At 39.0% G+C, this 27039-nt stretch overlaps 2 protein-coding genes across 2 annotated transcripts in view; both read left to right on the forward strand.

Moving 5' to 3' along the window:
* Positions 1-4909, forward strand: part of col21a1 (collagen, type XXI, alpha 1) — a 35669-nt gene extending 30760 nt beyond the window's left edge. Inside the window, exons 20-29 of the mRNA XM_088421610.1 lie at positions 1-19; positions 158-229; positions 365-400; positions 882-926; positions 2218-2250; positions 2329-2475; positions 2554-2608; positions 2691-2882; positions 2967-3044; positions 3301-4909. The exon at positions 1-19 is cut by the window's left edge and continues 35 nt beyond it. Coding sequence (XP_088277736.1) covers positions 1-19; positions 158-229; positions 365-400; positions 882-926; positions 2218-2250; positions 2329-2475; positions 2554-2608; positions 2691-2882; positions 2967-3044; positions 3301-3488 — 865 coding nt within the window. The 3' untranslated portion in view covers positions 3489-4909. The remainder of the gene's footprint in view (positions 20-157; positions 230-364; positions 401-881; positions 927-2217; positions 2251-2328; positions 2476-2553; positions 2609-2690; positions 2883-2966; positions 3045-3300) is intronic.
* Positions 4910-6797: 1888 nt separating this feature from the next.
* bmp5 (bone morphogenetic protein 5) lies at positions 6798-20292 on the forward strand. Its single transcript, XM_088420959.1, has 7 exons — positions 6798-7554; positions 10085-10277; positions 14302-14450; positions 15156-15353; positions 18982-19058; positions 19146-19256; positions 19388-20292. Exons 1-7 carry the CDS (start codon positions 7086-7088, stop codon positions 19535-19537), a joined length of 1347 nt encoding a protein of 448 aa, XP_088277085.1. The 5' UTR covers positions 6798-7085; the 3' UTR covers positions 19538-20292.
* Positions 20293-27039: the final 6747 nt, after the last annotated feature.

Here is a 27039-nt window from a genome sequence, read left to right on the forward strand (position 1 = left end):
AGGGATACCAGGCCTTATGGTATGTTGTTATTCATTATCGTATCTTATCTGACAAATAATAAAAAATCAACATTTGCATTGCCAAACATATGAACAGGAAAAAAAGTGTCTAAATGAGTGTCATTTCCTAATTTCTTCTTGTGTGTTGTTTTTAAAGGGCAGAACAGGTGATCCTGGGCAAGCAGGTCAGCCGGGACACCCAGCGCTGCCCGGCCTAAAGGGAAGCAAGGTATTTCTGGGGCACTGAAAAACACAAGACTATTTCAGCCTTACTAATGTACCAAGCATTTTCAGTATTTTAAAATTTTAAAACATTTTCCTTTTCTTTTGTTCACCAAAAAATGCAATTCTGCCAATTCTATAGGGAGAAAGGGGACATGCAGGTGAAAGAGGAGATATGGTAAGACTACAAAAAAAAAATCCATGACTACATGCCACTGGTAATATGAATGTATCATACTTTAACGTTGACTTCCAGAAGACATAAAGTGTGTGCACTTCCTCTGCCAGCTTTCAATCACAATTTGATCCATTTATTGTGATTGTGTTTTGCATTATTGATACAAAAAATGGTTTGGCACCTGAAAGAGAATCCATCAACAGAAAAACATACCCAATTGGCCCAAATGATAAAACAAACAAACAAACAAACAAAAAACCCAGCTGTCTTTAGTTTAAATAAGACATATCCAAGAGTGTCCCAAACACTGTATTCTTCAAACATTTCTGTAAATTGAGCAGCACTTTTGAGTTCCATTTAAACAAAAAAAAACCTCAGCATTTAAAAATCGATTGAACTTCTGATTTAGATTTTGCTTTATTGATTAAGTGTTAAAATGTCTGTGTTTTAAGGCCAATGATCAAATGTGCTTTTCTTTAAGGGAATGAAAGGTGAAAAAGGAGCAGATGGGAAATCAGGGAATCATGTGAGTGCATTTTTTGTGATTGAGGATCCCCCGATATATATTCCTTTATCATTGGTGGTTCAGATCATCAATTTCAGTCAAATATATTATATAGTAGATAAAAGCAGTGATATTTGGTGAAATGACATTCATAGGATTTACAGAAAGTGTGCAATAATTACTTAAACAAAAGTAGGCAGATGCATAAATTTGGGCACCTTTTATTGATTTGAATACCTTTAAAGCTAATATTGGGGGGGGGGGGGGTATTTAGCAAGCTCATTGACCCATAGCCTACACCAGTGCTGTTCAAATAGTGGAGCGGCCCCTCCTGGGCAGAGCGCAAGGTGATGCCAGAGGGCGCGCAGATGACCGCAGATAAAACACTTTGTTTCAGAAGGTGGCACTGTGCATCGTTCAACTATTCAGCACATTTTGTGCAAGGGGATGCTGTATGGGAGAGAAATGCGGTAGAGGCCTTTTCCTTTTCTGCACTTATGCCCTAAACAGAATTGCTTGAGGTATGCAAAAGCACATTTGGACAAGCCAGCTTCATTTTGGAATAAGGTGCTGAAAATTGTGTTATTTGAACATTCGGTAACAAGGGGCTGTGTGAGAGGCGGAAAAAAAAGACAGCATTCCAAGAGAAACACTTGCTGCCCACAGTAAAATGTGGTGGTGGTTCCATCATGCTGAGGTGCTGTGTGGCCAGTGCAGGTACTGGCAATCTTGTTCAAGTTGAAGGTCACATAGATTCAGTATCAGCAGATTCTTGAAAAACAATGTTCAAGAATCAGTGAGAAAGCTGAAGTTGCGCGAGGGCTGCATACTTCAACAACACTAAACATCGGTCAAATTCTACTAAGGCATAGGAAGCGTTTTGAGGCTGTTTTTGCTGCAAAAGGAGGCTCTACTAAATATTGATGTCATTTTTATGTTGGGGAGTCCAAATTTATGCATCTTCTTACTTTTGTTTAAATATTTATTACACTCTTTCTGTACATCCTATGAACTTCATTTCACTCCTCAAATATCACAGTTTAACTGCTATATGATATACTCCACTGAAATTGCTTATCCGAACCACCAATGATTTATAAAGAAAAATCTTGAAAATGATCGGGGTGCCCAAACGTTTTCATGCCACTGTATTACTTTGAGGGGTTGCGAGAGCAGTCTACTTAGTTTTGATTGGTGGCACGTACACGGGTGCTGATGCTGCCCGGAGCACAAATACTGTAGCTGGCTGGCGAGTTATAGTGCAGTTTGAGAGCTTTGTATTTGTCGAACCCCTTTTCTTTTTGTTCAACAGGGGTCACCAGGTCTAAGGGGACTAAAAGGGGAGGTATGTGGAACTGATATTTCTGGAAGACTTTCTCTAATGCGATGTTCATTTCAAACACTGGCCTTGTGTTTTTGCTAGAAAGGGACAACAGGGGATCCGGGTCAGAGAGGTCAAGAAGGTCAAATGGGCCACCCTGGGCAGCCTGGTGCTGCGGGCCAAGTGGGACCGCGGGGCCCTCAGGGGGACACGGGTCCTCCCGGACAACCAGGCCCAGCGGGAAGATCTGTATGTTTGCCACACATTTACATCCACTGTCCTTTATCTTGTTGTACACTAGAATAGTGCCTACGGCTTGTGTTGCAGGCGGGCGAAATCTCAGATATGCACATTCGACAAGTTTGCAGAGAGATTCTTCAGTGTGAGTGTGATGAGACCTCTTCATTTTTGATCATTCATTTAAAAACATGCAAATGAAATATTCCCTCTTGCGCTTTTCATAGCTGAGCTGCCGTCAATGTTGCTGAGCCACCAATCAAGTGACTGTGCCATGTGCCAAGGCCTTCCCGGAGCACCCGGCGTCCCAGGTGTGACAGGGCCCCAGGGCCTAAGGGGGCTACCTGGCCTGGCTGGTGCCAGGGGGCAGCCAGGCTACCGTGGTCGTCCAGGCCTACCTGGTATTGATGGAATGAAAGGTACAAATGGTTCAAATTTACTGGACTCTCTTTTTGTTGTTGAGAAATGTTCTACCAAGGCAAATTGTGAATGCACCTTTGTAGGAGATCCTGGGCTTAAGGGTGAAAAGGGAAGCCCCGGGCGGAGCATTCAAGGGGATCAGGGACCGCCTGGGCCTTCGGGTAAGATGCTAACCTGGCTTTTTTTTTTTTTTCTTCAGCCTGTCTTTAGTTTTTTATGGGCCGTACAAGTGATCTGTAAGATGTTCAAGGTACAGAAGGTGAGTCGTTGTGTAACGGGTGACTTGGAATATACTGTAACTCATGGTGTGATAATAGAGAAATGAGTGATTGTCACCTCGATTTAGTACAACTAATTCGAGTAAATTCAACACAGCGTAAGACTTTGATTAGGACAAAGACTTTTTTATCCTGACAGGTCCTGTAGGTCCTCCGGGTTACGGAAAGCCGGGCACTTCGGGTCAGCCAGGACCACCTGGTCTAAACGGAGCAGAGGGCAAAAGTGGTAATCCCGGCACACCTGGCCAGCCTGGGGTGTGTGACCCTTCCTTATGCTATGGTAGCATGATGAGGCGGTCCTACTACAGCAAAGGACCAAACTATTGACAAAAAGGCTGTTGTGACGCTAACAGCCATTCTCAGGAAGATCTCATCATTACAGTTGTCCTCTCGTGGTAAAAATGGACCTCTTCTAAATATGTATCAACAGAGAATATCAAAACTCTACACACATTGTTAAAATACTATTTTGTCATTAACATCAAAAAATGACAACTGATCATTTTCAAAAATATAATGGAGAAGGGTACAAACTAATTTCCAGGGCTTATTGTTGCTGTGTACCATAACACAGAAAGGAGGCAGCCATCATCAGTTGTACAAAATATGGCATAGCAGTAACATTACAAGTTTGGGGGCTCTTTGAAATTGATTAAAAAAAAAAAAGAAAGAAAAGAAAATTGGTTCATAAGACTGTGGAACTGACTTTCAGAGCAGTGGTTCCAACTGCAAGTGCATACATTTGAAGGTAATAGGAGGCATTATCAAAATATGTGACAAGTCCCCCATCTTCTTCATGTTAGATCTTTGATTGATAATGTGTACATTAGTTTCTATAAAAACACGTGGGAAATGTCTTCTGGTCTGATGAAAGCAGTGTTTAACTTAGACCATGATTTCAAAAGCAGCTATGACTGGGTGAAAACAATGCTTGCACATCGCGCAAGCGGAAAATAACAGACCTCAAACAAAAACCAGTTCAAAGTTTTCCGTAGAACACTGCACAAGTGATGCCCATCGCAAAATTTGTCAGTTGCAGCTTTTATGCAGAGATTTGTGGTCATTTATAGCTGAGTCAATGTGGAAATGACTCCTATCAAAAGATAATTTATTAGACTTACTTTTTGTGATAAGTATCATTGCACATACCCACAGTGACAATAATGTAATTGTCGAGCTTTACTATTCTTAGGTCACTACCCTGAGGTTTGAATCATTTTTGTAAAATTAGCAAGATTACATGGAACATTGAACTAACTCCCTGCAACCTTTTTATAACCTGTCTTTGGGTCGTATGGCTGGTACATGCATGATCCCATATTGCCCCCTAGTGATGAATTGCTGCATAATGGGCCCTCGGTTGACTGCTTACAAGTCAGAGCACTGCAGTGTTTTCCTTTACCGCTGTGGCCACCTCACTTTGTCTATTTAATAAAGCAGTTAATGCTTCTCCTCCTTCGTGTTTATGGCATAGCATTTATTTTGGGACTGGCTGGTCTGGGGAAAACAGTACAATGCATTTAGTGAATTGCAAAGTTATCTGTTCAAAAAAAAAAAACAACAACATTCTGAGAAATACTGATTATATGCTCAAAATCAGAAATAAAATAATTGCAACAACAAATTTATTTAACTTTATATTCAGTTTTAAACAAATCAAGCATGTTTATTTGGCTGTGTAGCTAGTGGCATTACTTTGTTTATAAACCGTTAATTGTGAATGAACCTTCGTACAATCTTACACAATGAATAGTAATAATTGTAATGTAGGCTGGATGTATGTAGTAAATAGTTACTTGGTCCCTCATTACAGTAGCAAATATTTTTTATATTTATAATTCTGTGTCAAACTTGTAGATTGTTAGCATTGTCATGATTTCCTTTTACATTTTTTTATGTTGCAACTTGTCTTCATTTCAAATGTATGCAAATTAAACATTTTTTTCAAATGATGATGGTGGCTTTCATTCAAAAAATTAATATCACTGTTTGATCATCTCAAACAGACATCTTTTCAAGTCGCTCAAATACAGTACTAAATTCATGGCTGATGCTACCGCAGCCTTAAATCCATTCATATTTAAGATTCGAGCAACTAAAAAAAAAAAAAAAAAGATCCCAATTTTGAGGATGGTTACGGCCTTTCTTATTGAAGCTGACGATGGGATTCGTAGCCCAGATTCCTTCCAAATGGCCCTAAAACCTTTCATTTTCTGACCTCGAGAATATTTCTGCACACATTACCTTTAAAGAGCCGCACACTAAATGTCACTTCAACAACTTCACGTGACATTTCAACGTACCGTTTCCAGAAGCTAATGCTTATAGAGGTATCGGCCATGCTTATCACCCTTTGGCTTTTCACACGATTGTGATTATATCGATCGAATTTGGCAGCTGGCGCTATGAATCTTCTCACAGCCTACATTTTCAAAAGTTTGCAGTTTTTCCCGATTACCCCACCGCTGAGAAGACGAGATATTCTTGTCTCATCTCATTCTATCTGCATTACCCTAATAATAATATCAGATACGTCATACATTTTTCACTCTTCTTAAATTTAACAAGATGAGATCTAAAAAGCTGATGCAGCGGCAAAGACAACACAATGTGGAGTGGCCATCATAAACAGCCAAAAGACACCAGTATACAATTCAATTTACCGCCAGTAAAAATGGTGAAATGAAATGAGATTCTTTTTGTTCCCCACCTGTATTACTACAAGCGAACACCCTATAGAACGTCACCATTTTCTTGAAATTGGCTATCGAATCTTACACCCACACGAACTTTACACTAGATGGCGCTGTTAGTCATTGTCATTGAATCCAATATCATTTGTTTCATCTTTTAAAAAGTCATACTATGTTGGTGTTTATATTTTTAAACTTGCGTAATCTTAGTTCAATTGAATGGCAGCTTTCTTTCTACGACTAAGATTTTTTGGGAGGTGGGGGGGGGGGGGGGGGTATCATGGATAAACGTACAGTAGCATGGAAAGGATATCATCATCTGGATATCATTTAGTCCTCCGCACACATGGTCGTGTGTAATTCTTTATTCCGGCACTGTTGTTTCACAGTTGTGGTGCTCAGATCATAGGACCACACTTGTAATCATTTTTGTTGAAGTGTAAGAAATATGGCGTTACATCTACATCTCCTCAGTGAATCGTTTGTCAAAGCATACATAATAGAAACTTCGGACAGTGTATTGTGTGAGTTCTGCAGCCATAGTGACTTCAATAAGTCCAGGTGATTAAAAGGCTCGGCGACTATTCTTTCCCTCGTTAGGACATACTCTCGAATTTCAAGTGTCTCCGTTTACACGTTCACCGTGGGAGTGGGGTTGTGACATTTTTATTGCGGCCTCTAGAGGTGGATGCACAAACAAAAAGTGGAGTGTGGGATGTTCTCACAGAGTTACATGCCCCCCCCATCCTCTCTCTCTCTCTCTCTCTCTCTCTCTCTCTCTCTCTCTCTCTCCCTCTCTCCCGCTCTCTCTCTCTCTCTATCTCCCTCCCTCTCGCAGTGGGGGGAGAAAAGTGAGTGCAGGGGCAAAAGTTGACTCTTCAACGACAATTTCATCCCAGAGACACTCCTGCCGACCTTTTTGGGCGTAGCTAATGTCCCCCCCCCCCCATTAAAGAGGTGTGAGCAGAGGAGCGCTGTCACAAGTCTATGAATAGTCTGTGAGACTTTGGATGGACAGTGGATGAGTACAAAGTTGACCAGGAGAAAGGAAAGGAGGAGTGCCGCTTTGCCTGCAAGCTGATACCTCATTTGTCTCGTCTTAGTTCTCCTCAGTTACCAGCCGGGACGCCGTGCTGCTTCCTCCATACGTCCATGATTCCATTCTGGATATCTGCTCAAGGTCTTCCACACAGTTCAATGTAGTTGAACTTGTGAGCCTTAAGTGAGCAACATGCCCCTTTGGAGCCGTGCGGTGCTTGGACTTACGTGGAGCTGCTTGACGTTTCTGTCCTGCGCTCATTGCGCCTTCAGTGACAACCATGTGCACTCCAGTTTTATCTACAGGAAGTTGCGCAATCACGAACGACGGGAGATCCAGAGGGAGATCCTTTCCATCCTTGGCCTGCCTCACCGCCCGAGGCCCTTCTCTCCCGGGAAACAAGCGTCCTCGGCCCCGCTCTTCATGCTCGACCTTTACAACGCCATGGCCGTGGAGGAAGAGGGTATGGGGAAGAGCCACCTACCTAAGGCCCAGGGGCACTCCAGGAAGGGTTACTACAGCCCCCAACATGTAGGCTATTCCCGTGTGGCCCAGTCCTACCGAGCGGCCCCTTTGCTGGCTCAAAGCCCGGCTCTCACCACGGCGCATGACAACCACTTTCTCAATGATGCTGACATGGTGATGAGTTTTGTCAATATAGGTAAGCCACAGAGTTTATCCAAATGGAACCAAACCAAATTCAGATATCATTGATTATTGGTGATTATTGCTCCCATCATGAATCACAATTTGGCAAAAATCTATACTATTGGTCAGTCCACATGTGCAGGTGTTTCATTTTGCAAATTTGTATTTCTTAAAAATTTCTTAAAAAATGGCTTCGCTCTTTAATCATGCAATATTACTGGTTGAACAAATGTGCCATTTAGGCACAGAATCAAACAAAAGGAGATTATGTACAGTGTTAGTCTTTTAAAATAGAGCTTCGGTGTCTGAATCCATTTTCTTTCATTCCTATGCGGGCTGCTTTTAATGGAATATGATGAATACAATATCTGTATTATTTCCTTGGTCGCATGCAGATATGAGCTCTGAGATATTTGGCCTTCAAATGACTTTCAACATTACATGCATTTTTGCTGCTTTGGTGTAAAAGACTGTTGATCTGTATAATTGCTGTGTTTGTTCAGTAGCTGTGACCTTTGAGCCTGCAGTTCAGTGCGACTTATCAGATGACTGTCTGACCTTAAGAAAATTGGTCTTAATTATTTCCTGCCATTTAAAGCAGGCAGAGGGGCTGATATTGACAGATACCGTAACTTCATAAGTATCAAGCCGTGCCCAACCCTCGGTTCCCAAATGAATGCTCAGTGATAATGTTCAATGGATGTTGATGGTCAGGTTGAGGTGCTGACATGTTCAATATGTATATAGATTTTATACCAATTGTAGTGATTTTGTGTTGAGTAGCTTGGCAGTAAGTCACCTTGGCGCAAGCCCATCTGCTTCCACTTAACGCTCCACCGGGGCATGTACATTGTCAGCCTTAAAAGCTCTGCTCTCGTTCTGGTGACTGTCAGTGAAGTGTTCAATGGGCCTCTGTCTTTATTATAGTACACTCCAATATAGCCACTGACCTCAGCTCTCTTACGAGTAGCTAGCTCTACGCTATCTGACAAGTCACATCCTAAATCTGCTATTTTTTAGAACATTTGTATCAGTTATCGATGAATATTTCAGCATCACATTCAAATTGTCTTCTCACAATGAGAACAGACTATCACTGAAATCTTTTCGACTTGAAAGTGGAATGTTTCATGTTCAGTGGCTCTTCTGCTTTAAATTACTGCCTGCGGCTCTTTTATTGGAACACACTCAGCGGGGAAAGTCAGACCTGACCTCTGACCTGTTTGCGCTAAGGAGGTGCAGGCGTCCCCTCCTGATAAAGTATCAGGAAAGTACACTGCATGATATCGGTGCAGATGCCAGCCAATCCAGTGGCCTAACAAGGATGTGGGATGCCACAGCCCACACTCCAAGTCCACGACCTTTCAGACATATCACATTTTTGTGCATTTGTGTGTGTGTGTGAATACAAGGCCTCAATCAGGCTTTTCACTGGCTAGACCAATTTAAATAATATTAGATGGATTTTTAGTTATACGTACATATACAGTATTTTGGATACTATAGATTAACTACCTCTTTGAATAGTGGTGGAGGTATTTACATGCGGAGGACATGCTTGTGGTCATTTTTGCAGGGGAGACCGTTGTTGGTACTATTTAATCATTTTAAATAGAGACAATATTATGATAAGAGTACTCGCCCACCTGTCCATGGTGTGCCCCACCCCTTACACAAATCACTTGCAATAGACTCCGCTCATCCACAACCCTAAAACAAGGTGTGACATAAATGTACGCACGATAGAAATATAATGTAGCTTGATCAAAATTAGACCATGCCTCTAGTCTGACGTGAAGTAAAGCAAAGTAAAAGGTCTGTCAAGCTGAAGCTGTAGAAAATTGCATGAGACAGAGCGTAACTAATCTGGTGCCGTGCCGTCATTATGGAAACACACAAGACTGTAGAACAAGTTCAGTTGACCGGACCACTCATCGATGAACTAAATGTCTCAATATCACTGAGCATTCAATCTCATCAATCTCATGTTTTCTAGTGCTGCTTTATTGGTGAGCGACTGAATTTATGTTTTATTACATATACATTCTGTTCAAGCGAGTGTGTACATCAGTTGGCATACATCTATCATCGGAGGCCACCATTTAGTGTTACAGTATGATGGTATTTCAAACGGAGGTCAACTCAAGGTCAGCAGTGAAGTCAAGCAGAGCCTCACTTGACATTGAGGAATCCCGTTTGCACTCTTCTCTGTCATGAGGAGCACAGCAAAGTGTCTCTAATTGAAATCAGCCTGTTTTTCTTAACTGACAGCCCATTCATCATGGCCACAGAATGCCGTTAGCTACACAGTGGAGGGCCTGTATGGGAACGGCTACCTGTATTCACTTGACTGATTTAATGAAGTGGAAAAGTGCTTTTGTTGGGAGTTCAAATGTTTGGATTGGAGCAGGAATGTAAAAGATGTGATAAATAGCTCACTTTTATTCCCAGTGTTTTCATATAATATGTTCAGGAGGTGTGAAGTCATATTTCGTGGTAATAGAAATGAAATTCACACTGCACTGCACTATTTTCCTTCCTAGTGGAGAAAGATAAAGACTTTTCTCACCAACGAAGACACTACAAGGAGTTCCGTTTTGATCTCACTCAGATCCCGGATGGGGAGGCGGTCACGGCTGCAGAGTTTCGCATCTATAAAGACCGCAGCAATGGTCGCTTTGACAATCTCACGCTGAAAGTTACTATTCATCAAGTCATTAAGGAGTTTCCGAACAAGTAAGTACTAAACAGAAACACGCATTTGGAAGAATGGGTACACAAATCTGAGTCTTTTAAAGGTTAATAAATGTTGTCCTACCATAATTTTCCAGGTAAAACATGACATAATGTCACAATTAATTTTCAATAACTGTTTTAATGTACTGTACTTTTTATTTTTTTTTTACATTTGAATGGCATGTATATATGGTAAATATAGTTAATAAGGGTTTTTTATCAATGTGCTGGTATTCATATTTTTAATGTTTTTAGATCAAATGTTTTTTTATTTAGTTTATTCATCTCATCACAATTCCATTTGAAAGGGTTTCTCCCGTTTCATTTTTTTAAACAAGCACACTAGCTGCTATTGTTTCACAACCTCGGATCCCTATCTCTGCTCTCCTTCATTCACACCACATCGGCCATACAAATATAGTTCTCGGATAAAGAGAATCCCATTAGCAAGTTGGCCACTTATGAAGCTCGGTCCATCACTTATCACTCGTCTTGTGTTTCTCGCCCGGCTGGCCGAGTCCCATTCAAAAACCACAAGGGCCCGTATGAGAAGGTGGGGGGTGGGGTCTTCCATACTGCTCCCCGTGGTCACTGTTATACCCACTATACCTGCCTGTTTCCACTATATAACGGAAGTTTAAATGGTGACACAGCTGGATGCACATAGGCCTGCTCAAGAGTGGGCTTTTTGGGAGGAAAAAAAAAAAAAGTGTGGGTGATCATAGGGGAGATATGACCCTCGAGGGCTTTGAATAGGCTAGAGTCAATAAACTCCACCGTCTTAAAGGGGAAAGGTTTATGTTGGCGTATTTGTTTTCACAGGGTGTAGGCTATTGCAGGTAGTGTTACTGAAGCCAAAATCGTATAAACCACACTGGAAGTCAAGTAGACAAACTAAGGAAAAGAAACATACTGAACAGGACTATTTGATAATATTAGCTAATAATGATTTTTATTGGAGTCCATGGGCCAATCCACTCAAAAACTTTGATTTATTTATGTATTTATTTATTTATTTTAATGTTGCTAAGTGTGTGTGTGTGTGTGCGTGCGTGCGTGTGCGTGTGTATGTTTGTGTGTGTGTAGTTTTACTGTCAAACTATTGCAATGGGCAGTTTGATTTTATTTTATTTTTTATGTTAATTAAAAAGAGTTTCTGCTTGGTACGTTCTAGTGGTGACCAGAATATTACCGTATTCCTAAAATGCATTTAGCTACATAAAGAGGATACATTTTGAGGCCATTATTATGGTTCAAAACCATGCAAAACCATTTTATTTAGATCATTATTACCAGTATTATTTTATGTTGATACGGCTGTTTTCCCGAATAGTTTCTGTTCAATGTTGAGCTAAAGGGTCACATTATTGGTGTTTTTGACTATTAATGGCCACTTTGTCCATTCATGTAACCCGTTTGCGAAATGACATTCGAGCAGGGGAATTCTAGGTCATTTGAGGCAGCTTCACAGGAATGCGCTAGCTAGCTTGTCAGATTCAAAAATTCCTTAGTAAACGTCTACTAATCTTTTATTTTCAGACACTTCAATTACAATTTGAACTTTTGAGCTGCTGAGAAATGAAAGTCGAGACCTTATGAAAATTGTTGTTGTATAAATCCAAAAATTGTCAAAAATTAGCATTTTTTTTCAATAACCCAAACTAATATTCCCGACATATGGCTGGTTTTGTCAAAAGTCCGATTTATTTATTTATATGTTTATTCTTTTTAGTAATTTATGCTCATTTCTGAAAATGAGAATATTGTCCTACGTAATCGTATTAGGTCATGTCTTTAAAAAAAAAACCCAAAAAAACCTTGATTTTCCCTAGCAAAAGCAAAGTGAAAAAAAACCTGACACTCACTAAAACTACAATTTACACTCATAAAACTAACAAACTAATTTTGATTTACAAAAATAGTCTTTTTCATCTTTATCAAATAATTTCAAAGTGAGCTTTCTGAGTTGATTTTAATGCTTTTCATTTGGTACATCTGTGTGTCCAAACAAAAGAAGGAAGGAAAAGCAGTCCTTTGAGAATACCGGTAATTATAATTACATATTGACCTTTTTTATCATCATGTACCCAACAAATGCTCCATACATTAAAAGAATTAGATTAATAAAAACTAATCCAAAATGAAGCATTAAAAAACAAAAACAAACACCAACTAAAAAATCTGCACTAAAAACTGATTACATCTAAGTGACTTTAAATAGAAACTAATTAAAACAAATTAAAACAAATTCTAGTGAAAAATCAAAATTTGTATTCCTGTCATGTCGCATTGCAATACAGTGATCCCTTGTTTTTTGTGGTTAATTGGGACCAGAGCGCCCCCGCTCCCATGATAAGTGAAAACGGCGAAGTAGCACCCCCCCCACCGGAATTTAAAATAAAAAATCTTTTGAATTAAAAAACATGGCGGGAGGAATTATTTTAAATGTGAAAAGTCTTCATAGTATACATATTATTTAAGACAGATATTACTGCAGTACTGTGCACATACTGTAATTACTTAAATCTTAAACAGTTACCCCTTTCCATCCTTTGAAGTCTCGTGGCAGCTTCGGTCATGTTAGCGGCACCCGGAAGTCTTATTAAAGTCAAATTTGTAGATAATCAAACATGACAACAAAGAGAGTTTACACTTGAAATACCATTTAATTATAAAAGAAATCTAGGTAAGAGATTTCCAACGGTCCAATGAAGGTCTTTGCTCCTCAGTCTTGGAGGAGTAAGAACAGCCTGCGTGTTTTACGAATGAGACCGACGTCCAGGTTTGAATAACAAGCGGGAGTTGGGGCAGGAGTAGATTTAAACTCCCGCCCTCATTGGCTGATGATCGCGTCATATCATATATCATATCATCCATCCATTTTCTATCATATCATATTGTATCTTGAAGAACAATGAGCCTTTTTGTGGACTCCAGCAACTGTCATATGGAAATGACTGAGAACATTCACAAGCGAATTGACGGTACTCTGTACAGTATATGCAATGTGGTCATTTGTGTTTCACATGTTTTCATCATCTAGTGCACCAGTTGTATAAGATATAACCTGTGAATTAGCACATGATTTAGCTTCACTACTGTACATTTATGAGGAATTCCTCATGAGGTCGGGTTTTATTACACCTGTAATAAACACCTGAAATTCTGGGGCCATGCGGAAAAGCACGCTTCCTTCTGAATGTTATAATGTGACCACAAAAGCAGAGCAGGAAATACTGTATATTAGCTGTTTTGCCGCTTGAAAGCACCCGATTGTAAATGAACTAGCAGATTTTTTTTTTCTCATTTCAGGCCCTAGTTAAAAACAAAAAGAAAAGGAAAAAAAGCTGTTGACAATATACCAGAGACACTAATATGTTTTGCCAATAGCATATATATACAGTAGTAGAAAATGTTCACCATATACTGTATCTCTGCAGTCAATCAAAAGGGTCAAAGCCTCAAAGCCAAAAAGGACAATGTAACTTTTGGTATCAGTGTTAAAAGATATTTTCAAAGAAAAGGTTTGGTTTGAAGAGGATAACAGATGAATGAGTGGGACCAAACAAGTAGCACTTGGCTTTTGACTTCTTTTGCAGAAAGAACTCAGTAACTATTACAAAGCCTGAAGTGTTACTTCACGTACATGTTGCTCTGTAACCTACACAGATCTCCTGAATCCTATGTGAGACTACCTTCAAAAAGTCATACGGTTTCTTTATGTGTGTGTGTGTGTGCGTGTGTAAGTGTGGGTGCCTATTAAGGCTTTGCAATGCCGATGTGCTCAGAATTTTTTTATTTACCTTGGAGCTGTAGCAAGCCTAATAGTTTAGTAATTTGTTTGTAATGCAGCAAATACGTGCCCACATTCATTTTGTCGACAGAGTGGAGCTGCTGCTGAAAAGCATAAGAGAAAATTGACAACCAACCTCAAACAACCTTTTCAAACTAACATGTTGCTTGGTTGAAAGCGCAGAGTGCAGTGGCGGCAGTTGGTGGTGAATAGATGTGCTTTCTTTTGCAGAGATGCAGAAACCTTTTTGCTTGACTCCAAAAGGGTTCAGGCATCTGATGGAGGTTGGCTTGTGTTTGACATAACGGCTACCAGTAACCACTGGGTGATGAATCCACAGCAGAATCTGGGCCTCCAACTATGTGTGGAGACTTTAGATGGTATGTCAAGATCATCTTTTTCCCCTGATAAAATTTAAGTTTACATTTTGTTCTAGTTAGCGGGGTATGCAGCATCTTACTGGTCTTTTGATCCACGTTTCACTAACATTTAAAAATGACAGTCAAATGGCTCCAATGTACCTGGAGGGCCATTAGGCTTGCACGCTACAATTCCGACTCGCTAAAAAAGTGTGTACAAGACTGAGCTGCTTATACATCATGGTGGTAGAACAATCAAGTCAGAACCCCCAAGAGGTGTCAGTATTCTCTGCTCATCCAATCAGAGGACAGTAAAAATGTTTATCTCGTTTAACCTGAAGATTGCGCCACAGATGGCTTTTTTACATTTTGGAATTTATACAGTATATTTGCACTACCCTGTGAAAAATAAAAAGTAAACCAAAAGAATAAACAAAACACAGAGTGCACATAAGCAGAAATGATACTAATGTTGATTTTTCATTTTTCAATCTGAGAAACAGCTCTGCTTTTATACACCAATACAACCAGCAATTCATGAATATACATGCGTTGTTAAAAGGTCGTTCTCAATGTCCTTGGTGTTTATGTAGTTAATGTATAGAGTACATTTAACATGTAACATATGTCCTTACTCTTTGTGTTGACATGAGAGTGCTGTGTCCTTGTCCTTTCATTTCTCATATTCTATAATATGTTTTGAAATTGTTACTGTATGTTTTAAAGGACGCAGTATCAATATGAAATCCGCCGGCATTGTGGGGCGCAGTGGGCCTCAGTCCCAGCAGCCCTTCCTCGTTGCTTTCTTCAAGGCCAGCGGAGTGTTGCTTCGCTCCGTCAGAGCCGCCGGTGGGAAAAAGAAGAACCACAACCGCAACAAATCAACTCATCAACAGGAATCTTCAAGGGCACCCAAAGCAGGAGGTACGGAACATAATTGGCCCTTTTCCACTGACAAAACAACCACTACCTACTATTTTTGACACTCTCTCAGCAGTACCTAAATGTTCAGAGTAGACATGCTGAAAATAGCTTACCATGTCAGTTATGCCTATGCTCTAGACTCTACAGTTATATTCCATTTTGCTGAAGCGCCCCAAAGCATTCTTAAAAAAAAAAGAAAGCAAGAAAATAAAAAATTGTTGCTACGATTGCTACGATGGTTTGGGTTTCGAAATCCAGTGCTATTCATTCCGAAGGTTCTGGCCAAATATGATTGTCATTAGAGGTGGGCACTTCGTCAGAACTGACAGACTGTCTGTCAGTCTGTCGCCGACGGATACCCGTTTTGCCGAATTAAAAATGTCGTTTTAATCCATCGTTGTAATCATTGGGATAGACATTACATGAGATATCCATCAGTCCGGCACGCCCCTCTTTGCTACCTGAAATATATATCAACCGACTTGCATGTCTGTATGCTATATTGCTGCATCTTTAGAGTGCAAACTGCAATCACTCTACATTCAAGATGCCCCCTTACAACACCACCAAGCAATGGAGAAATATGTTCTGTTGAGTGAATAAACTAAATTGGTTCAATTCTCAATACAATTCTTTGCTTCATCCATCTTTCATCTTTATCATTTTTATCCTGTCTTCAAGTGTTAAGCTCGGTTTAAGCTTCACATGTCTTCGACCTCCGCACAGCCCCATGCATCAAAATGACGTTATTTCGGCAACCACGCCCCTCTGCACGTCCATGCAGAATGGATTTTCTGCTACGCGTACCTTCCTAAATTTTTGTACAAGCAGAAAACATGGCAGACGACCTGTTGCTTATGGAAGTTCGCCGGTCCAAACACCTTTATGATTTGGCTGAAAAGGACTACTGTGACCTGAATACCGTAAACAACTCCTGACAAACACCTCGTTGGGGAGAGATGATAAAGATGTTAAAAAATAAGCTTGGAAAAATTTAGATCGTTTGATTCACCTTGGAGTCTCTACCTCTGTTGCAGAGTGGTGTTGTTTGTATGCTGTAGACCAGTTGTTCTCAAATTGGTGTACTAGTTACCCTTCAGGTAGAAGGAACTTCAGGGGGTACTTGAGATTTTAAATAAAACAAACAAACAAACATGCAAAAATCCTTTAAATATAATTATTGAATAAGTTAAGTTTTTCAAAGTCCATGAAACTAATTTTATGTTCAGTAGGTTATTCCAGTGGTTGTCAAATGGGGTACTAGTATCCTTGGGGATACATGAAGAAACTTCAGAGGGTACTACAGATTAAAAAAAAAACAAAAAAAACCCAAACATGCAAAAATCCTTCAAAAATAATTACTGAATTAATTAAATGTTTCAGGAAAATATAAGGTCATGAAACACATTTTATGTTCTGTAGGTTATTTAGTTTCATTATTGTAAAAAGCCAGATTCTTTCCCACACTTGAATTGTTTGATCCAACTTGTCGCGTGCCACCTTTCGTTATCTCACAAGGCAATGATATGTTTTTGTAAACACATCTCTACCATGATCCCAAAAGAGGACACTTTAAGTTGAATGATTTTCTGTGGACAAATACTGATTTATAATTATTATTACTATTTATAATTATATTATTTATAATTATTTATTTATTTTTATTTTTTTATGTGTACCAATACAAATGAAGTTTGAAAGTGTCTAAAGCCGGAGCCGGCTTGATGCTGAGACAGGGGCTGGGCGACGGCTTTCAGGGGACTCTGAGCCCGAACGCTGCCTTTCAGGGGACTCAGAGGCCAGGCACTGGCATCCTTCAGGGGACTCTGAGGCCGGGCAAGGAGGCACACTGTCCTGTATGCACAGCTGCCTTGGCACAGGTACAGGGGCGCAAAGTCCCCTTGGTCCAGGGATGGGGCGCACAGGGACAGAAAGCTAAGCTGGTGCCCAGGTATGGTTCGCAGTCTTTGTAAAAGGAACTGTCAGAATCTAAATCAAATAATCAGACTCGGAGGGACAAGAGCTGAAATAAAGGAAATCAGTATCAAAATAAAAGTTTCAGTAGGGGACCGGATTCAGAGCGGAACTTAAGGGGGTACAATCCTCTAAATGAGAAATATCAGAATCAAGAGTATAGCGAGGTCTAATATAAAAAGACTAGCGAAACTTTGATTGACAGAGAGACAGCATGGCAATGTGACAACAATCTGACAAGAACTGAAATGAAACTGGAGACTAAATACCCACACAACAAACGGACAACACAAAACAGCTGGAGAGGACACAATTGGCAGAGGGAACTGAGTGGTCAATACACAGGGGCAGGTGAACACAATGACACTAACGAGAACTTGTGGAGAACAAAAACATGGACAAAAACCCAACAAAATTAGAATCCAGAAAACCCTGATATCCCACAACAACAAAAACCCCACCAATTCCAAACAGAGCACGATAGCATTGAAGGTCACAAATAGTCAAATCCAATCTGTGTACTGGGATCTGTTGAGACTAAGATGCATCCTGCCAAGATCAGATCTGAAACTACCTTCCGAATGCAGGCTCAATGTGTCCCGCAAAAATCGGATTTCATGTGTTTGGATGATGAATTGAAGTTGAATAAAGATGACTTATTTGTTGTAAACCTTATAACCAATGAGTTTTTCATATGGCATTTTCTAAAGTAGACCCGTTCATTGAGAATGCGCCTTCTATATGAAAATTTCAAAAATAGACCTTTTCTTTGACAGTATGCTTAATAATGGAGCATGCCTTCTGGTCTGAAAAATTTGGTACATGCTCGCCAGTGATTTGAATTGCTGTTAATATCCTTACAGAAGCAAAGCAATATATTCTTGCTTCCTCCATTGTTGAGTGCATGTGCAGTATTGAAATGTCAAAGGTAATATCTTATTTCCAAAGTTTGATAGGTATAAGTATGTTTGAGTTAGGACCCACATATATGTTTTTCCAAAAATAGTATTTCTCTCTTTCACTGCCAAGGTTGCTTTCTGTCACGAGAGATTACTTGTTGATCGCTACTTGATTTCGCTTCACAGTCATTTGGGTGCAAAATTGCTCAAAATAATGCGACACATCACATACAGAGATTTCTAGTGATAAAATGTCACGTGTCCAAATGTCCACACTTACAAGTTCGATAACTTTAGACCACAGTCATTTTTTAAAGTAAAACTATACTCCAACTGGACCTTAAAAAAACAGCTTCAAGTTATTCTGGATGCCATTCGGGGGGGCTCAACCCGCTCGGCTGGTTGATGGCTCTCAGATTGTTTGTGTGTGTGTGTGTGTGTGTGTGTGTGTGTGTGTGTGTGTGTGTCAGAGCTAACATTGCAGTGTTGCTTCTGACTTTAGTTTTGAGTATTTTAAATTGTGCCACTGATTTTTGTCTGATATATTCTGCTTAAAAATAATACTACTACTAAGAAAATTAAAACGTTTCCATTTCAGATTATAACACAAGTGTGTGTGTGTGTCAGAGCTAACATTGAAGTGTTGCTTCTGACTTTAGTTTTGAGTATTTTAAATTGTGCCACTGATTTTTGTCTGATATATTCTGCTTAAAAATAATACTACTACTAAGAAAATTAAAATGTTTCCATTTCAGATTATAACACAAGTGAACAAAAGCAAGCCTGCAAGAAGCATGAGCTTTATGTCAGCTTTCGCGATTTGGGTTGGCAGGTAAGACAAGACAATTTAACATCCCAATTTAACAGTGATATTGTCGTGAATAATCCACTGAAATGACTTCTCCTTGTTCTGCTGCAGGACTGGATCATAGCGCCTGAAGGCTATGCTGCTTTTTACTGTGATGGCGAATGTTCGTTTCCACTCAACGCGCACATGAATGCAACCAATCACGCAATCGTCCAAACTCTGGTAAGTTACCACATGTGCATGCCCAACACAATATTTTTGTCAGCGCCATGTTCTCAGCCGCTGTAATTCATTTGCAAAGTCACAATATTCACACCTCTTCTAAAACCCACTTTATTTGCTGTCTTTTATAGGTCCATTTAATGTTTCCTGACAACGTGCCAAAACCATGCTGCGCCCCCACCAAACTCAATGCCATTTCAGTACTTTACTTTGACGACAGCTCAAACGTCATTCTCAAAAAGTACAGAAATATGGTGGTAAGGTCTTGTGGTTGTCATTAGCGCACGCGGTAAATTTAATTTATGAAATTTGGAAAGGGACCCGGTTGGAAAACACATCATTTCTGAGTGTACTGTGATGTACAGTGTTATGTATATAAAGATTACCTAATTTATTCTCTGTTCAAAAATAGCACTGAATATTTTGATATTTATATGATTAGTAATATTAATGTTGATTTCATTCTTATCGAAAAATAAGTTACGTCCGTCGGCATATACTCCGCTTCAAATCTATTACGTCAGAGACAACCGCTTATATGAGTCACCATGACAGGTATCGTGGTCTTATTTTCTTTTACACTATTGTACCCTGCAAAACAATATGTTGAACTCCATGCATATTTTCTATTTATTTTGATACAAATCTTGAACACAGATGCTAAAGAAGTGTACCAATAAAAGCCGAAAGAATAAATAAAATAAAAATAATCACAAATGTTTGTCGGAAGATTAAGATGAGTTTTCTAACACCAACAAAGTGCAGTGAGGCATTTTCTATGTATCTGTCATCTTTCAGCTCCAAATATTTTATTCATCTTTTTTACTCAAACTCATTTGTTTGTTTTGAGCCCATGTGGAATTGTGACGTTCGTCTTTCAATTATGTCTTTTTATTTTATTTTATATTTTAACCAAGTATGCCATTCCTCCTTTACTGCAAACCTTTTACTCTCCTCTATTTCATTGTGATGTTTGGATAAAGTGTACCAAAATGTAGAGTGATGTGTATTTTTAATAAACATACTGTTCCACTAATGTTTTGTTATCATTGCTTTATAACACTATGAATAATACCTATTTAATTGTGGGAAAAAAAATGCAGTAATAGTAGTAAAAATAATTTGTTGGGTACCAAAACAACACCAAGAAATCAAGGTGGTTATGAGCAAGTCAAGTTTTGACCTGAGGATGACCTTTTTCGTCCTATTTGCAATTTTAGAATGCTCATTATTGTAAAGGTATATGAGAAAATACAGTCGTTAAATTCCTCATAATACGCGCTCAAGTCATTCATTTCAGCACCTATGGGCTAAGAATCAATTACTTGTTCTATCCATATATTTTCAATATACAGTGCTGTGTTTTCGCTTAGCGAGCTGGTATTCAGCATATTATGACCATATTCAATGTATATAATTTCATTCAATACTAAAGATCTTAGGCTCTCTCATTCAAATGTTTTCAAGTCGGCGAGTTTAGAAGATGTTTTATTTATTTATGTTTGCATACTTGTGGATAATGGTAGCCTATACTATTTTGAATACTTTAAAAAAAGGTTGACTAAACATAGGGTGTGCATTTCGGATGTCCTCATGGTGCAGTGAATAAAGATGCATTTAGGTTACCTCCAAGTCTTCCACCACAAATGTGTGATGACGGCGAGGCTGCCAATAGAAAAAAAGACTTGTAATTTCATAAGCAATCATTTCCACATTATGGCTGAAAGACACATCCATCACATAATTTGCGCTCATGTTTTGGAAACATAAACTTTGCAATGTTGTTGCACATCTGTCAAGATTAGTATATTTTCTAGAGAAGTGCGTTTCCAAAGATCATCTGTCGGAGGAATTTAAGCAGGTCATGGAAATGGGGATAAAGTTAAGAATGGATATTTATTTTCGCAATTGTGTCGATCTTCACAAAACACACGATATGTACTGTTGTACCACATGCCCCCCGTTCTTCTCCAACTTTTATATATGTTTTTTTCAGATATGCTGGAACATTGAGTGCCTGTATTTCACATAATTAAAAGCAGTGGCTGGTCTTCCCAGATGTTATGTGGACTATTCTGACATTCAGTGAATGGAAGTTGCCCACCTGCTAACTTAACTCCTGGCCTGAGGGCTAATTTTGCATTCCTGCGGCCTGTTGACTTGGCATGATTATTCCCAACACATAATCACATCAACTCTTTAATATCACACATTCACTGCAATCCAGCAATATATCTTTCATTTTTGATGGAGTTACAATGAAAAAAGTAGTATTAACGTTTTTAAGTCAGAGAAGCATGGCTTTTGGGGTCACGCTGTTTAAAAATGGAACAATTAGCAAACTCCAGGTACATAAAATCGGGTGACCTTTTCTCCTCTGAGAGTCCCTGTGGTCAAATCAGCCAGGAGTGAGTCAGAGGTTAGTGCTTTCAATCAAATTAATGGCCTTTTTTTTTGTAAGAAGGTTGCAAATGCAGTGTCTTTATTGCTTACACATCTTGAGTTCAGCTTTAGAGTCTAGCTAACAATATGTGCTTAATTTTATATAGTCATGCCCAGTGGCAGCTCAAGCATGAATGGCACCCTGTTCAATGTTTGCCCCACCCACCCACCCCACACACACACACACACACACACACACACACACACACACACACACACACACACACACACATACACACAACAGAAACAGCAAGGAAGAATAATAATGATAAATCACACAGAGAGTTTGAATAAGCAAACCTTGCTTTACACAAACGGAAACAAAATTCAAACACAAAGTGTTTAACACAAACACAAACTTAAACAAAAAACTTAAGCTGCAAAGTTAAATCAAATTCGTTTCTAAATACATTATCTCTCCATCCATCCATTTTGTATAGCCACTTATCCTCACTAGGGTCGCTGGCTTGCTGGTGCCTATCCCAGCCGTCTTTGAGCAGTTGGCGGGGACTAGCTGGCAGCCCATCGCACGGCACACAGAGACAAACAACCATTCACACTCACAACCTCACCTAAGGACAATTTTGTCCAACACACCTACCATGCATGTTTTTAGAACACGGGAGGAGACCGGAAAGCCCGGAAAAGACCCACGTGAGCAAAGAGAGAACATGCAAACAGTAAGGCCGGGGCAAGCTGGAACTGAACACGGGACCTTTGAACTGGAGGCAGACATGCTAAGCAGTCTTCCAGTGTGCTGTACATGTGAGAGCTACTTCTTTGGTACTGAGTAATATGAAGGGCTACCAGTTTATAATTTAATGTAAATGTAATCCAAGTATAATTGCTTGTAAAGTTCCTACAAAATCTCCAATGTTCTATCTCTTGTAGCTATTTGCAGAAAAGGCCTGCAAGCTACTCATGCGATCTTTGGCGGCTACCTGGTGCCTGCAGGCACCACGTTGGTCACCCCTGCAGTACATCATACATTTTTGAAGATGTATATCAGAGTTAGGGAACCCCAGTTCCTAGAGAGCCGTATCCTGCCTGTTTCTGATGTCTCCGTCTAGCATCTGCCGGCTCTGTGGAGGCCTGATAATAACACTGATTTGAATCAAGTGTGATGGGAGAAGGAAAAAAAAATGGTATATGATATACGCTATATAAAATACATACTAAAAACTGGTGCAAAAATGGATAAATATGTGGTACCTTATATATTTGATGACTTTCTTAATATGTTGTGGCAGGATTAACAATATTCCTCTCCATGTGATGTGTTAAATTTGGAAGACATTTAATTCCACTTGTATGTGACTTTAGGGAAACCTCATAGCAATAGTGTTGATTTTGCTGAAATAGCTTTCCTACGATGCTCAATGTGTTCTATAGTTAAATATAAGAATACATAATAACCAATAATAGGGGGCATTAAGCACTATATAAATAATCAATACATTAGATATTATCAACAATTTCAAGATGGAACGCTCCCATACAGAAACAAGCGACAAAATCCATCTTCATATCTGCATTCCTTCATTCGTCTTTTTTGTTTTTCTTCCAAAATTGTGCAAACCTTTAACATGCTCCTCCTTTATGACAAATAGGGAGCTTACATTGCTTGTCGAATCAATTCAGCAAAAGTGTTTTTATTTGTTATTGAACTCAAGTTCAAGACAGGACGAATACGTATTAATGAACAACTAATCTAATTTCTTAATAAACAGAAATACTAAAAAACGATGTTGCATAACAGATATGACCTCAAGATTTAGTCACGCTAACCACGAAAGCTTTTTGATCTTTGTGAACATGTCTGTTTCCTCTAAACATCTAGGAGAAAAATTATCAGAGATACATGAGTGCTTGCTTCTTACTTTCTTTGCAGTGCCAACACAACAGATATTAAATAAAGTGACCTGGCTAAAATTAATTCAAAGAGTGGACCAGTGATTTCGGCAAACTCTTCATACATAGACTTCATTTCTTTTTCCTACACTTTTTGTTTGCAAAAACGGTTTGGTGTGCAAATTGTGGAAATAACTGTCCCCATTTTGAAACGAAATCCGCGAAGAGTCAAAGGGAACTGAAAAAGTATATCTAACAGCGATCAGAAATCTGAGTATTTTCATTCTTTTTGATGTCATAACACTGCTAATAATGTTATCTGTATACGCTTCAGTAAGTCCTGCTTTCATCGATGACATCTTGTTCACCTTATTTTCTTACTGTAGCCAAAAGTTTATTTTCATGGTGTCCCCTTGCAGTCCATCCAGAAGGCAAGTGAAACTGTATCTAATAAAAATGTTGTGCAGTTTACCCAGTCCTTCTCAACACATATGGTTCTCCTTATTTGTATTCAGTGGGTGGCCAATGGCTTCCATCCAGCTCAATCAGTCGCTCCTGAAAAGGGAGAGCGTGCGGGTCACATTTTTACATGTTGTTTGGTATGACAAGGAATGTGTCTTCTCAGAGGGTGATGCTCAAACATGGTTCGGTTTTACTTGCCACTGGCACTCACCATGCACAATCCATCCATGAGCTTTCTTTTCTTTTCAAGGCAGAACCTATGGCAGATAACCTTCAGCATAACTGATGCATGATATTTATTAATGGTCACAGGAACCTTCTTTGAAAAATATGAATATTCAAATACAGACTGAATCTGCGCAGCAAACAACAATTGTAATGTCATGACACTATATCCTGCAATCTGGATGTTGAACTTGGCTGCGCAATTATTTAAATAATAGGTTGTATTAATTGTTACGCCATTGCAAGAGCCAAAAGAGTGCGGGGCTTTTTTTTTTTTTTTTGAAGATTAGATGTAATTGAAATCATCCAGGCTGGAACTTCCTCTGCAATTTCATCATTTATCTGAAGTTGATTCAAGAACAAACACAGTATTTTGCATCTGTCCTTTCTACTCTTCTTACTTCAGTCAACGTATTTCTTTGTTTGCTTTGTTTTCTTTCCTGGAAAACCACACAACAAAGCAGAAAAAGATTAGAAGACTATTTTATACTTTTACTTGCTCTAATCTTTTTTTTTCTTAGTTTTTTTTTGTCCCTCGCCCTTCACAATGTTAAAGTTGTGTTGATTAGAATATTCAAGATAACGCCTGGGGCTATCAAGACCCTTTAAAATGGAGACGAGATTTGGTTCCCTGAAACTAACTAATGTTCAAAATGCCTTTTATTTATTTATTCATTAATCTTGATTTGTCCCTGATAAATACAGTATATCTTAACAATTTCCAACTGTCTTTCTTCACATTTTGTCTGACATTTCAAACTTTAATTATTTTAGGGTATGATTTTTATTTGAGGGTATATATAGGCTACTTTTTCCTATAAGCCTTGTGGGTCTCAGTAATTAACAGCTTTTAATGTTACAAGAAACTTTAGCAACAAAGAAAAGAAGAACACTTACAGGATTTAATGCATAGTTGAATAGTTTCACAAATTGTCTTGTCAACATGTCATTTCTATAGCTAATATACAATACTTGATAATTGGATATTTTTGTGAATTATGGTCTGAAAACCAATTCCAACCACCAAGGATATTGATAAACTTTAAAAAGTCTTTTATGATCCAATTGGATCACCTGTGAGGTCCCACATGAGTAAAAAAGAAGTACAATATAATAATAATAATAATAATAATAATAATACATTTGCAAATCAAACTGCTAGCACAATGACAAAACTGCATATGGTCAACACATTGTGTAGTGTTGGCAAAGTAGCAGCTCTTTTGATCTCGTCAGGGTTCGTTCAAGGTCACAAATCTCCGCAAACGTTCGCCAAACATTCGCCAGACAGGAAGTGAGGAAATGTTGAAAGTTTCCTCGCGACAAGAGCAACGAAAGTCTGGTGACCACCGGGTGAACGTTTGTGAAACTTTGTCAACTTTGACAAGCTCTGATGAGCTCAAAGCAGCTGTTATCTTTGCTGATATTCACCAATAGTTGCTTATCAGTGGAATACGGGCTTAAGTCATATTTCAGTGTTTGTGTAAACCAAGAAAAAAATAGAGCCCACAGCGGTATTTATTTTATTGATATTGTAACAAAAGTCTCTACCAGATGTGTGAATGAGCAAGCAAAATTAAAAATGGAGACTAAAATATATTAATGTGTTTTTGAAAAGACTGTTTTTTCTTGATCTCTTAAAACATTGAAATATGACTGAGGCAATTATGCCATAAGCCTGACTATGAGACACTTAAGTTGCGTACAATTCTTCAGTATATACGTGTGACATACCATAAACCTCACATAAAGGTTAGTGGCCTTTCGGTACTAAAAGCAACATGGTGCTCCTCAGTGTGAAGATAATGTGTAACACACATGCTGTCTCCAAGGTTAACTGTGGAAAGTTGGCTGACAGCGGCAACCATCCGGAAAGAACACTACAAAGAATGATTTTCATTTTGGTAAGAAAAATCTCTGGTGTTATTTGCTTATAATGGAAATTCAATTAAATGGGGACACTTTTCATAACTGATTCTTAAGAAATGTTTGCTGTTCATGCACAGCCTCTTGAATACACAAAAAATGGCCTATTACTGTTATTTATTTGTTTGTCTTGTTTTGAGGTGAAAATGACATGAATGGAGTATAAAGAATGATTAATTCAAAATCGTCACCGCCTCCTTGTCTCGCCAGCTCAGAACTTGTCTACACATTTCCAAACCAGCATAATTCACCCCTCTGCGTGAGTCAAAAATGTATCTCCAAAGAGTTTTGTTTGTTGAAGCAAATTGCCTCTACAGTAGAGAAGAGAGAAGATTTTAGTTATAACTTTGTTAAAAACAAAAAAAAAGCAACTTACAATAACAACTAGCATCACGTTTGGCAATAAACAAGTAACGTCTATAACACAAACCAAAGCATGAAAAAAAAGAAAAACAGAACAAGCTGGTCAGTGGATAAATGAAGCAAGAACGCCTTTTATACTTACTTTAAACCCAACTTCAACCACAATCTTGTCCATTGTGGAGCTGTGAGATTTTGCGACAGATGCAGAGCTGGTGAGCAATACATCACAATAGCCACTTGCTTGTGGTACAGTATGTGTGTGAGTGACGCATATAGAGCGATATCGTAAGACTCCGGCTGGAGTCTTTGGACACCCCCATTTTTAAAGAAAAAAGAAAAAAAAACAGGATTGTGTGGAAAACAGGGCAGAAGGCAGACATAATCGGCTATGTGCAGACTATGCCACATTCACTCTCACCTATCTGTCTAACCACATTGCATTCAATCAGTCTAAATAAAGTACAGTGAACCCCCGGGTTACAGCGTCCCTGTTTTACGTTTTTTTTTCATGTTG

Source organism: Hippichthys cyanospilos, chromosome 8 (assembly GCF_059441005.1).
Source record: "Hippichthys cyanospilos isolate Australia breed blue-spotted pipefish chromosome 8, RoL_Hcya_1.0, whole genome shotgun sequence".
In the NCBI taxonomy this organism is placed as follows: Eukaryota; Metazoa; Chordata; class Actinopteri; order Syngnathiformes; family Syngnathidae; genus Hippichthys; species Hippichthys cyanospilos.